The sequence below is a fragment of the Phyllobates terribilis genome, unplaced genomic scaffold (assembly GCF_046119375.1).
Source record: "Phyllobates terribilis strain yellow unplaced genomic scaffold, ASM4611937v1 Scaffold_1__5_contigs__length_1240528914, whole genome shotgun sequence".
Lineage (NCBI taxonomy): Eukaryota > Metazoa > Chordata > Amphibia > Anura > Dendrobatidae > Phyllobates > Phyllobates terribilis.
In genome coordinates this window covers 295,551,655-295,565,899 of record NW_027362761.1, presented here as the reverse complement: position 1 = coordinate 295,565,899, position 14,245 = coordinate 295,551,655, and the positions used below count along the sequence as shown (strand labels likewise).

The 14,245-nt window shown below is 43.0% G+C and overlaps 1 protein-coding gene across 3 annotated transcripts in view; it reads right to left on the bottom strand.

Moving 5' to 3' along the window:
* Positions 1-14,245, bottom strand: part of LOC141258197 (solute carrier family 2, facilitated glucose transporter member 11-like) — a 311,675-nt gene that overhangs the window by 48,689 nt on the left and 248,741 nt on the right. For all 3 annotated transcript variants that reach the window (XM_073673201.1, XM_073673198.1, XM_073673209.1), the window contains 4 exons: positions 12,252-12,376; positions 11,268-11,397; positions 4,859-5,007; positions 436-623 (listed from right to left, as the gene is read on the bottom strand). In XM_073673201.1, coding sequence (XP_073529302.1) covers positions 436-623; positions 4,859-5,007; positions 11,268-11,397; positions 12,252-12,376 — 592 coding nt within the window. The remainder of the gene's footprint in view (positions 1-435; positions 624-4,858; positions 5,008-11,267; positions 11,398-12,251; positions 12,377-14,245) is intronic.

The window sequence follows — 14,245 nt, the reverse complement described above, 5'->3', positions numbered from 1 at the left end:
CAGCCAGTGTTGCAATATTGATGCAATGCAGCAGAGCTGTGAGAGCTGCAGGAAACGAGTTTGTTATAAGACAAAGTTCAGTTCTACTGCACTGTGTTAGTTACATGACTTGCCCCCTTTCATTTAAAATAATCTGTGGAGGCAGATTCTCATACAGATCAATGTCTGGCTCATAGTTCTTAACAGCTCATTTACATATAAGTCATTGGTTTGCAGATATCAATGAATCATTTTATTCAGGTTCCTATGACCTACATGCCCATATAGGCAGCTTAGGAGGGTTGATGTTACTGACAGATTCCCTCTAAAAAAACCCAGAGCTTCTAGGCAGGAATGTACAGCACCTACAGTAGATTGCCTCTGTCATAAATACTGCCCTAATTATGTATCACCTTATAGCAGAGAACCTATTAGATGTCCCATACTTATACTTACTGCATTAATCCCAGTGAGCTGTTGTCCTATGTTGGTCACAATAACTGCAATTAGCTGCCATTTTATGGATTGATCAAAGAACAACTCCAGAATCTTCTTTTGCTTCTCACCCTTTAAAGCACGAGATTCTTTTTTTATATCTTCCATTTCCTTTTGGCAATGTTCGGAGCCATATAACGATTTCAGGGCTGTTTGAGCAAAACAAAAATTTTTACGTCTTTGATGCACATGCAAGAATAGATTATAACAAACCAGGTTTCTGTGCACGTTTTTTGGGTGTTTCCTGAAGTGGTTTGTAAACATTTTTTGCTGACCTTTTTTTGAGTGTTTCTATGGGGCATCATTTAAACTTTTATTTTTTTATATTTTTGGGGGATTATTTGCATGCATTAAACAATGAGTAAAACCAGTAGTGTAACTGTTAAAATCTGTGGTAGAACAGGGAGACATGATCTCCCTGCACTACTACTCTGCGTTCTGTAGATCACAGATCGCTTTAAGCCTACGGTCTACAGACAGGTAGGTTAATACACTGGCGTGGTGCTGGCGCATGCACAAAAAGTCAAAGTTCCGGTGAGATGACATCATTGCGCCGTGCCTCTGATATCCTGTGTGTGTGCTGGTGCGATGACCTCAACATGTTGGTTTGCCCCCACTTTGTCAATGGACTCATCAGGACACTGGATTAGGTGAGAATTTTTTTTTTTTTTATATTAATTAAAACTTGTGGTGGGAATGTGAGAGCATCATATAGTATGGGGGACAACTCATACAGTGTGGGGGCTACCTTTGGGGTACCTCATACAGAGTGGGGGTTTCTGTGGGGCACCCTCAAACAATGTGGAGGAGCCCTCATTCATTGTAGGGTCTACTGTGGGGGGGTCTAAAAATGTGGGGACCATTATACTGTATGCGGCCTACTGTGCGGGCAATCATAAAGAGTGGGGACTGCTGTGGGGGCCATCATACAATGTGGGAGCTAATGCTTGGGCCATTATACAGTGTAGGGGCCATTATACAGTGAGGGGGCTACTGTGGGAGCTACTACACAATGTGGAGGTTACTATGGGGATTATTATACAGTGTGGGGGCCATTATCCAGTGGGGGTTTTACAGTGTGGACATAATACAGTATGGAGGCCATCATATCGTGTGAAGACTACTGTGGAGTCATTATACTGTGTTTTGGGGAAGCAATGGGGACAACATACTATGTATATGGAAGCTGTTTGAGTATCATACTGTGTACAGGGGAGCTATGGGCCCGTAATACTGTGTATAAGGGAAATATGGGGACATCATACTGTGTATAGGGGACCTATGATGTCATTATTATCATGTGAATAGGGGAGCTGTTGGCACATCATATTCTGTATAGGGGAGCTATGGGGACATCATACTATGTATAGGGGAGCTATGGGGACATCATACTGTGTTTAGGAGAGCTGTGGGTCCATCATACTGTGTAGATGGGAGCTGTTGGCCTATTATACTGTGTATAGGGGAGCTGTTGGCCCATTATACTGTGTATAAGGGAGCTGTGGGCCCATCATACTGTGTAAAGGAGAGCTGTGGGGACATCATACTGTGTATAGGGGAGCTGTGGGGACATATTGTGTATAGGAGAGCTGTTGGAACATCATACTCTGTATAGGAGAGCTGTGGGCCCATCATACTGTGTATAGAATCATAGAATCATAGAATGGTAGAGTTGGAAGGGACCTCCTGGGTCATCTGGTCCAACCCCCTGCTCAAAGCAGGATTCACTAAATCATCTCAGACAGATGTCTGTCCAGCCTCTGTTTGAAGGCGTCCATTGAAGGGGAACTCACCACCTCTCGTGGCAGCCTGTTCCACTCATTAATCACCCTAACTGTCAAAAAGTTTTTTCTAATATCTAATCTGTGTCTCCTCCCATTTAGTTTCATCCCATTGCTTCTAGTCTTTCCTTGTGCAAATGAGAATAAAGATGATCCTTCTACAATGTGACAGCCCTTGACATATTTGTAGACAGCTATTAAGTCTCCTCTCAGTCTTCTTTTTTGCAAGCTAAACATTCCCAAATCCTGCAACCGTTCCTCATAGGACATAGTTTGCAGACCAGTCACCATTCTGGTCGCTCTTCTCTGAACTTGCTCCAGTTTGTCTATGTCTTTTTTAAAATGTGGTGCCCAAAACTGTACACAGTATTCCAGATGAGGTCTGACCAAAGAGGAGTAAAGACCGATAATGACTTCACGTGATCTAGACTGTATGCTTCTGTTAATACATCCCAGAATTGTATTTGCCTTTTTTGCTGCTGCATCACACTGTTGACTCATGTTCAGTCTATGATCTATTAGTATACCTAAGTCTTTTTCACATGTACTGTTGCTTAGCTCTATTCCTCCCATTCTGTATATGCTTTTTTCATTTTTATTGCCCAGATGTAGTACTTTGCATTTTTCCCTGTTAAAAATCATTCTGTTGTTTGCTGCCCACTGCTCCAGTTTATTTAGGTCTTTTTGAATCCTCTCTCTCTCTTCTCTAGTATTAGCTATCCCTCCTAGCTTTGTGTCATCAGCAATAGAGCATATAGAGCAGCTGTGGGGGCATTATACTGTGTATAGGGGAGCTGTTGGCCCACCATACTATGTATAGGGAAGCTGTACATAGGGGGCTTAAAGGACAATATTAAATTATAAATGGGCACTTAAGAAGCATTATTGTTATAGGGGCACTCAAAGTATTGTGACCATCAAAGGTGCACATAGGGGGCATTATTACTTTCTAGTGGCAAAGTGTTTTCTAAGGCACTTGCACAGGGCATTTATATTTTCTAGGTGGCAATTTTACCATCTGGAGGGTACAAAGGAGGCATTTTTCTTTGTAATGAGCACAGCGGTGGACATTATGTGTGGCAATAAGAGGAGCACTGTTATTGTGCCATACAGCTGCTGCAGTAATCGGGACACATATGGCAGCAGCTGCTCGGCATTGGGGTGACAGGAGGATGAGGAGTTTGTGAAGATTGGGACTGGAAGGGGACAGTGCTAAAAATATGAGAAGTCAAATGTGTCTTTGTTGTAAACTCTGCAGAATAAGTTGTCATGTTGGTCTGGGCAAGATGGGAAAAGTGAACGACTTCATCAGAAAGAATGTAAGATACTATCTGTAACTGTACTGTAATCTCTTACATGTTCTGCAGAACTAGTATATACCACTATATGATTATATGTCACCGTATGGCTGCAACATCAGTGTTGGTCTTTGTGTAGAGATTTATTTTGAGTAACAGCATGGTTATCTGCTGAAATTACCCTATACCCACAATTAGGATGCACCACTGTTTTTTTAATCAGGGTTACCTGGTCAGGGGCCCACTCAGGTGTGTTACCACCCCTGAAATGAACTCCCAGCTAAGCCTGTGAGTAACACACAAGTATTTTTTAGGTGAAATGCTCACAAAATACTACAAAAGATGTCCCAGCGTCTATCGGGCATTTTTTTTTAAGTTTTGGCTTTCCCATTGATCTCTACTGTAAAGTATGGAGCATCTTCCAAGTGAAAATCACCTGAAGGATGGTATGTTCACTGGAATCTAATGAGTTAACTTTTTAAAGTTCAAGTGGGTGTTATCAGACAGTTTTCACTGTGTATATGTCACATAAAAGACACAGAATGCTGTATATACACCACATAGGAGATACTGAGACTGCTGTACATACATCATATAGGATACAAAGAAACTGCTGTGTATACATGACATAAGATACACTGAGACTACTGTACATACATCACATAGAATACACCAAGACTATGCTGTGTATACATCATATAGGATACACTAAGAATGTTATATATAGATCACATAGGAGACACTGAGATTGCTGTATTCATTGCATAGGGGGCACTGAGATTCAGGGTTGCCAATTCAACTTTTCATTTTTTCTGAACAGCATACCAAAAAAATCACTCATCGACAATATTTTTTACAAACACATTGGAAAACCATTATAAATCATTATGATTACAAGTGATACATGTCACAGCCCATGATTAAGATATGAAGACATTAGCTGCATTCACTTTAGACTGTAAAATGATGGTAATTCCAATAAAAATAATCTGTATAATTGTCTTCAGATTAAAAAAATTATGGTCACCTTAAATTTTTTTACAGACAGGTAAAAAAAGTGCTCTATTTTTTGGCCTGTCCTGGAATTTTTGGATTGTTGGCAACCCTGCTGAGACTGCTTTATATACATCGCATAGCAGACACTGAGACTCTGCTGTGTACATCTAATAGGAGGCACTGAAACTGAGGGCACAAAGATTATATATTAGCATTGTCTGTCTTCTGATTTCCAGACCAAATCAATTGATAATCCAGTATTCAGATATTTATAGCAAATAATAAAAATTATTAAGGTTTATGACTTACCCTTTATACTTCGATAATCATCTTTATTTTCTATAAGAAGGTATCTGGGGCTTTCAGGAAACCATGGTAATGTCAATAGTTGTATAATAGCCGGAATGGCACAAGAGGACAACAGTAAAGACCAGGAGTTTTCACCACCCAGCACCTCTCTACGAGACAGAACAAGAAAGCTTTGACTAAATAAATTAATCAAACTCAAAAAAACTGTTGAATAGTTTGAACAATTCTAGGTAAAAAACATTTACGAAATTGAATCAAGATAGGATAGGGGAAAAAGTCAAAGAGTAAACTTCAAACGTTAGTCCCAATAAAATGGGTGGACCTGTCTGCTGTCCTAATATGTCTGCTTTAGCTACTACTTGCATGCCCTATAATCAGTAGCGTAGCTAACGGGAGGCAGAGGGTGAGGTTGCCCCAGGCCCCTCGCTACGCTAACCTTAACTATATCGGTGTGAGCCGAAGCACGCTGATATAGTTAAGCCCGTGGCAAAGCACGGAGAAACACTACCACTCTCCCTTCAAAGACCGCAGGTCGCTTTATGCCTGTTGTCTACAGAACGGCAGAATGAAGCAGTAGCGACTTCACACGCACAGAGCGTTAGAGTCACGGCATGGTGACATAATCGCGCTTCGCTGGGCCTCTGACATCCTATGTATGAGTGCGTGCTTTGCAGAAGAACTCAGCAGGATCCTGGATTAGGTGAGTATATAATGTTTTTATTTTAACTAAAACTTGTGATGTGACGTGGGGGCATTGTACAGTGGGGGAGAGGACCTCCTCATACATTTTAGTGGCTACTGTGGAGGGCCCTAAAAGTGTGGGGACCATTATATAGTGTGACAGCTAATATGGTGGCCATTATATAGTATGGTAGCTAATGTGGGGTCCCCTATGAAGGAGATCAGTATACTGTGTTTTGACGGAGCAGTGAGGACATCATACTGTGTATAGTATAGGGTAACTATGGGCCCTATACTGTGTATGAGGGAGCAATGGGCCCATCATACTGTGTATAAGGGAGCTGTGGGCCCACCATACTGTGCATAAGAGAGCTGTGGGCATACCATACTGTGTATAAGGGAACTGTGGGCCCACCATATTGTGTATAAGGGAGCTGTGGGGGCATTATACCGTGTATAAGGGAGCTGTGGAGGCATTATACTGTGTATAGGGGAGCTGTGAGCCCTTCATATGGCATATGGCAGGATGAGGAGTTTGTGCGGGTTGGGAATAGACAGGGACAGGGCTGGAAATGTGAGAAGTCAAACATGTCTTTGTTGTAATCTCTGCAGACGAGTCGTGGCTGGAGAAGTTGTCATGTCAGTCTGGGCCAGATGGAAAAGATGGAGAAATGAACGACTCCATCAGAAAGAAAATCAACTGTAAGTCATCTAATATAATATACCTGTACAGTAATCTCTTATATGGTCTGCAGGACTGGTATCTACTACTATATGTCACTGTATGGCGGTAATATCAGTTCTGGTCTTTGTACAGAGATGTATTTTCAGTCTCATCAACTGAGTTTCAGCTGAGTTTCCCATATTCCCACAATTAGGGTGCGCCACTGTAGTTGTAACCAGGGCCCACTCAGAAGTTTCGCCCACCCCTGAGCTGAACCCCTAGTTACACCTCTGCATATAATCTAACAATTCTGAAGTGCCTTTTCTTAGAACACTGCAATGTGCTGTTCCTTTGTTACTGCTCCTGAAAATGTGTGAAGAAACTGACAACTGAGTATTACAATTTCCCTTCCTAATGGTGTATTCCTTTCCACGATCTGACAGTGCCACAGCGAGTAATATCACAAGCCGTTGGCAAATAGGAAAGGTAATGCCCTGTTGTTAGTTTATTCATACATTTCAATGAGGTGTTTAACCCCTTTACCCCCGAGGGTGGTTTGAATGTTAATGACCAGGCCAATTTTTACAATTCTGACCACTGTCACTTTATGAGGTAATTACTCTGGAACACTTCAACGGATCCCCCTGATTCTGAGACTGTTTTTTCATGACATATTGTACTTCATGATAGTGGTAAAATTTCTTCGATATCACTTACGTTTATTTGTGAAAAAAATGGAAATTTGGCAAAAATTTTGAAAATTTTGCAGTTTTCAAAATTTGAATTTTTATGCCCTTAAATCAGAGAGATATGTCACACAAAAGATTAATAAATAACATTTCCCACTTGTCTACCTTACATCAGCACAATTTTGGAACCAAAAATTTTTTTTTGATAGGGAGCTATAAGGGTTAAAAGTTGACCAGCGATTTCTCATTTTTACAACAAAATTTACAAAACCATTTTTTTAGGGACCACATCACATTTGAAGTGACTTTGAGGTGTCTATATGACAGAAAATACTCAAAAGTGACACCATTATAAAAACTTCACCCCTCAAGGTGCTCAAAACCACATTCAAGAAGTTTATTAACCCTTCAGGTGCTTCACAGGAATTTTTGGAATGTGGAAGAAAAAAATGAACATTTATTTTTTTTCACAAAAATGTTACTTTAGATCTCAATTTTTTTATTTTCGCAAGGGTAACAGGAAAAAAATGGACCCCAAAATTTATTGTGCAATTCTTCCTGAGCACGCTGATACCCCATATGTGGGGGAAAACCACTGTTTGGGCGCTCGGCAGGGCTTGAAAGGGAAGGAGCGCCATTTGACTTTTTGAGTATAAAATTTGCTTGAATAATTAGCGGACGCCATGTTGCGTTTGGGGAGCCGCTGATGGGCCTAAACAGTGGAAACCCCCCACAAGTGACCCCATTTTGGAAACTAGACCCCAGGGACTTATCTAGATGAGTAGTGAGCACCCTGAACCCCCAGGTGCTTTCCAGAAGTTTATAACATTGAGCCGTAAAAATACAATTTTAATATTTTTCCAACAAAAATGTTTTTCAGCCTCAAATTTTGCATTTTCATAAGGGTAACAGGAGAAATTGCACCATTCAATTTGTTGTGCAATTTCTCCTGAGTAAGCCGATATCCCATATGTGGGGGAAAACCACTGTTTGGACACATGGCAGGGTTCCATTTTGGAAACTACACCCCTCAAGGATTTTATCAAGGGGTATAGTGAACATTTTGAACCCAGAGGTACGGCACAGAATTTGATAACATTAGGTCGTCATATTGAATAAGTTGTCATTAGTCTTGAGTTCAAGTGCTCGCTACTTGAGTTTGCATCGAGTACTCGGGTATACACCAAGTATCGCGGGTGCTCAAGTGACATGCTCGAGTCCCTGCCCGCATGTTTCATGGTTATTAAACACCCCAAAAAAAACATGTGGGGATCGCTCGTGCATGTCAGGCAATCCCCGCATGTCACTTGAGCACCCGCTATACTCAGTGCATACCCGAGCACCGATGCAAACTCAAGTAGCGAGCACTTGCGCTCAACATTAGTCGCCATATCGTCGTCATTTTTTTCTTTACTTCTGAAAAAATCCCAACACAAGACTAACCCCAACCCTAATACAACCTCAACCCTAATACAACCCCAAACCTAACCCTAGCCCAACCCTAACCCTAGCACAACCCTAACCCTAGCCCAACCCTAACCCATACCCTAACCCATACCCTAACCCTAGCACAACCCTAACCCTAGCCCAACCCTAACTCTAGCAGAACCCTAACCATAGCACAACCCTAACCCTAGCCCAACCCTAACCCTAGCACATCCCTAACCCTAGCTCAACCCTAACCCTAGCCCAACCCTAACCTTAGCACAACCTTAACCATATCGGGTTTTTATGATTGACAGCTGTCACACACTAAAAAAACCCTTTTTTTTTGCAAAGACTAGTTTTTGCATCGCCATATTTTGAGAGCTATAATTTTTCCATATTTCGGCAGACAGAGTCATGTGACGGCTTTTTTTTTTCCGGGACAAGTTGACGTTTTTATTGGTACCATTTTCGGGCACGTGACATTTTTTGATTGCTTTCTATTCCGATTTTTGGGAGGCAGAATAAACGAAAAAAAAAAATTCAGGAATTGCTGTATGGCGGCTTGTTTTTTGCGGGACAAAGTGACATTTTCAGCGGTACCATTTTTATTTACATTCGTCTTTTTGATCGCGTTTTATTCCATTTTTTGTTTGGCGGTATGATGATAAAGCATCATTTTATGCTTCGTTTTTATTTTATTTTTTTACTGTGTTCACTAAAGGGGTTAACTAGTGAGACAGTTTTATAGGTCAGGTAGTTCCGGATGTGGCGATACCAAATATGTGTACTTTTATTGGTTTATTTTATTTTTTTTCATAAGATTATTTATTTATGGGTACAATATATTCGAATTTTTTAGTATTATTTTTTTCATTTTTTTTCTAATATTTTTACAATATTTTTTTTAAAAAATTTCCACTTTTTGATCTTTTACACTATGTCCCACTATGGGACTTTCACTTTTTGCAGCCTAATCGGCTGTATAGCACAGGAATGCAGCACCATCCCTATGCTATGCAGCCTGTCAGCGCTGCGCATGACCAAAGTAGCTTCCTGCCTCCTGGTGACCCGGATGTTGTCATGATGACATCGGGTCACCATAACAACATCCGGGACCGGATTCAGGTGCCACGGGACGCCGGCAGAGAAGGTAAGTATTGCGCTTACCTCCTCTTGCCACCGGAATGCTGCTATAGATTTTGGTGGCAGCATTTTGAGGGTTAATGTGCAGGGAGTGGTGCGGGACCGCTCCTTGCACATAGTACCGGGTGTCAGCTGTGACAATCAGCTGACACCCGGCAGCGATCTCGCCCGCACCGCTTGTGTGCGGGCGAAATCGCCAAGGCATACTAATACGTATCTGGCCCATAAGGCCCAGGGCACAGATATGTATTAGTACGCCTTGGTGCGGAAAAGGGTTAAAGAACAATGGGGAATGCAAGTATTTACTAAAACTGACATGTCAGAAGAGCTGATGGGTCCCATTTAAATGAAGAAGGTGATTTCAACCCCTTAGTGACCAATAGACGTCTTTTTACTGACCTGCGATATAAGAGACTAGCATTCCCCGACAGATGACAGTTCTGTAACTGTCACCTGTACATTATAGCTGACAACTTGCTGCATCAGCCATGGTCAGTGTTGGCACCTACCATGGATGTTTAATCCCTTAGATTCTGCTGTCAATAGTGACTACAGAATCTAAATAGTTAACAGAGTGTGGGGGCTCCCTCTTTTACCTCATTGGCACTTTGAGATCTTGATTTTGTGGTCCTGATGTTTCCCATGACAGTTCATGGCCAAATAACGACCTTAGAGTCTTCCGGCTATAGCGGCCTGTACAGAAGTTATCAAAATTTAGGTGGTAAAAATAAACTTTTTCATTCTTGTCATGCCACTTTCCATTACTTCCTGAAAAGAACCAGAAGGGTTAATGAACTACCTGAAAGCAATTTTAAATACATTGAGGGTGTGGTTTTTAAAATGGTATCACTTTTGGGTGGTTTCCAAGATATAGGACCCCGAAAGTTACTTCAAAACTGAACAGGTCCCTATAAAAATAAGTTTTGCAAATGTCCTTGAAAATTTTGTCGCATTACCTAGGGCCATAGGCTCCTTCCCTGTTCCTAACGCTAGAGGCGCCCTAGCTTTCCCTGCTCCCTGGATTACTTCCGGGGCCAGGTACCTTGCTGAACTTCTGAAACAGTCCTACATCTGCCCCCCTCCCCCACCCAGAGAATTGGGAAGGAATAGTGTATGAATATACACAAACCAGATTAACAATGGAAGACATACAGGGATAAATGAAAATACCAATCATACAAATATACACTCACAGACAACAGAGAGGAACGCCAGGGAGAAAAGGAAGGAAAACCAAATAGAAGAGGATGAGGATTTGCACATAGCCAAAACACCAAACAACAGTCACAAATGAACACTCCAAATGCCTCTATTATCAACCGACACCTCCGCTCCACACCAGGCAGTATGAAAACTAACACTGGCAATCCAGATTGCCAGAAGTGAGTATATATAGGACAAGAGAGTGGCCAATACTGAACAGCTGAGATCATCCAATCAGGAAATCTCAAGAGACTCTATGCTGAATAGTTTAACCCCTGCACTGCTAACAGAAACGTGCACCATTTAATATGAAGGAGAAGTGCTTCTGATCAGTGAAGGAGTATGTCAAATCAGACACTGCGGTCTTCTGGCACCTCTCTGTCGAGGTAAACCCGTAACAAGCTTATTATAAAACATAACCGGAAAGTGCAATTGCAGTTTTAAGGAATACAGCTGCTCGAGGTTGCTGCCGTTTTTCAAGGCTTGCGAACGCATTTTCACTGCTGCATGTAAACACAGTCTAAATGGACACTATTAATTGGGATGTGGGCCATAGCCAAAGCTTGACTAAAATGTTTATGCAACTTTAGAGGGTCCATACCGTAAACCAACAATCTGTCCCACCAAGATCCCAGCTGTCAAAAACATATTAATGGCCACTGTCACTACTCCTCTTATGTTCTTGGGTGCTATTTCACCCAGATATAATGGCTGTACACATATTCCGATACCTGGAAAAGAATAAAAACAACATTTCTAACAATAAAACTACTTAGAAAAAATGGTAAAGAGATGGGGAACGTGCTCATTTATATCATGTACAATCACAAGTATGAGAGATTTTACAAAGAAAGACTCAATATCCTGAAATGGAAATTAAAACTGCCTGACCCTTTTCTCTCCTGACTTCATTGTCAAGCAACAGAAGAAAGACCCCCAACTAATGATGATTAATTTAAGGGTTGATTTAAATATTATGGATTCTCATCCATACGCTGCAGTCATTTTCTGCTGTGAATTTTTACATTTTGTCATGGATTTTCAATGCGGATTTCATCACCTCCAGTATAAAAGAGGTGAAATCCGTAGCAAAATCCGATTTTCATGCAGATTTTCAGATTTATGTTGCATGTGAATCAATGGACGAGTTTATTTCCAATACATTAAGAATAAGGTGATTATAAACTATATGATGCCAGCAAGAAAAAAAATGATTATGAAACCATTGCACGATGTGTACTGAGCCTCAAAAAGATAAGTACTATAGGATTCACATTGCATCAGTCATATCATTGCAAGACAACCGCTCCTGTGATGTGCACTGGTCTCCAGTATGGCTGTCCAGTTGGGAGACGGACACCCAGCGAGCTCAGATATCCAGAGCTATAGCATCCACTATCTATAGTATGTGCCATTTATAATGTATGGGATGAAAGCACCAAATAAATTCTAGACTGAACCAAATGTAAATCCAGAAATTCTGAATTCATTGACTGATCTTTGCTTTACTACGTCCAGCAGATCTGCACCAACCTTTAGCACATATGACAGTATACTGTAAGAAATATTTGTCACTGTAAGTTACCTGCATTCAGTCCTATCATGAATCTCCCAACTATCAAAAGTTCGAATAATCCAATAAATTGTGCGGTTCCCATGAAAAGGGCAGCGACAATTGCTACCGCATTATTCACCAGGAGAGTGTCTTTCCTGCAACACAGATGACCAGGCAATTCAGTATCTGCTGAACAATTATCTGAACGTTATTTGAGTTAAATACTGCAATAGACCTGTCACATTTCTACTCATTTCAACTGTCATACAGCAATTTCTGAAGGGAGTTTTTGACGTTACAGATTTTCTGCACCCATTAGGTAAAATATATTACTTGCATTTTTTCAAAAATATGCAGCATTAAAAACTCACCAAAAGCTCATCGTGGGAACCTGGCCTCAACGTCTTCAGGTTTTCAGGACCTTCCAAAGACGCATTGGTGATGATAGCTGAATTCTTCTAAAATGTTATTGTGTCACCCTGGCCTGGATGCCACAAAATGTAATAAAGCTGTGTCTGAGAGCAAGGGGGAGGTTCTCTAGTCAGGGGAACATTAGCATGCAGTACCTCCTGTCTCAGGCCAGTAGGGGGAGCAGGCTGCCCCTATAAAAGCTGGTGCTGGGGGCAGGGTTAGTGAGAGCTGGACGACCTGTCTCAGGATTCAGGTCCCAGAGCAGAGAGGGACAGTTGTATTGCACCTAAGAGGAAGTGTGGCAGGAGGAGAGCCACAAGCCAGAGACAAGAGGCGAAGAGAGCCTGTCTTGGCAGATAACGGACTTAATTTACCAGACTTTGGTGTCTGAGGCTGGGAGGATTCCACATCCCCCAGCAGATAACCAGTCCGCAGGGGACTGTATATTCCTTGGCCTAAGAAGCCTGGAGGCCCTGCCACAACAGAAGGGACCAGCAAAGCCGTACAAGGCTGGGAGCAGAAAGGAACCCACGTCGCAGGCCATACAGGCGAGAATACACGGAAAGCTCGGAAACGTGGGCTGTTACCCTATAACGAGGAGATAGCCAGAAGGAGCGCAGAAAGCACAGTAGGCCTACACCCTCACCCTGACCAGGGCCAATTTCCCCGTTGCTCTCAGACATCCAGGTCCCCTCCTAGCTGGGACTGTTTGTGGGTCAATTTACCTGTTCTAGTAAAGACCCTGGACTGCAGCCTGTTGTCTGCATGCTCCTCGCTCCTCCAGCACTATCAGCACTGGGACTCTCACTACCATCACTCCCAACAACCACTACACTGCCCTGGGGCCGCACTCTTCCCGTGGGGAGTCAAACCATCCCAGCTGCATACATCATCAGCCCCAGCGGTCTGCCTTGCAGCGGCGGTTCCTAATGACCGCAAATCCACGGGTGGCGTAGTCGGACATAATCATCAGCACATAACGGACTACCACTGGCCTGACCACCCTGAGCCACGGAACCGGGTTGCCACTACTACTCCCATCGTTCCCCTACTGCCCGGATCCGAGTGCCCCACGGCCCAGGGGGCGAGTCAGCTTTGGCGTAGTCGGCAGGATTGCAACCAACCCGCCACAAACGGGTATTGCGTGCCTAGAAAAGACTTTGCACTTACCTGAAAAGAGGTTTCCCGCCATCCGGAGCAGTTTCCCGCCATTTCCAGCCGTCTCCCGCCATCTTCCATCGGTTCCCGCCATCTTCAGCCGCTTTCCCGCCATCGGACGCCATCTTCAGGACGCCGCGCGGGAAGAAGAGGGGCGTGGACGTCCAAACCGCGCGAGATCCGAAGCTCCGCCCCACGCACCGACGCTGCACAAGGTCCTGGAAGGGAGAGAGAGCGACGCTGACGTCATCAGGACGCGACGCAAGGTCCTCGTCCAGAGCAGCAGCAGCGGAGCCGCGACCTACAGAAGAGGATCGTCGGAAGGTAGGCCACGCTTAACTAGAGGGGAGGAAGATGTCGGACACAGAGGCGCCCACTACCACCAACGCAGCTGCAGCAGCGGTGATGCCCTTTTCCCTGCCCTACATCCCTGGAGCGGCCTGGGAGCCCCATGC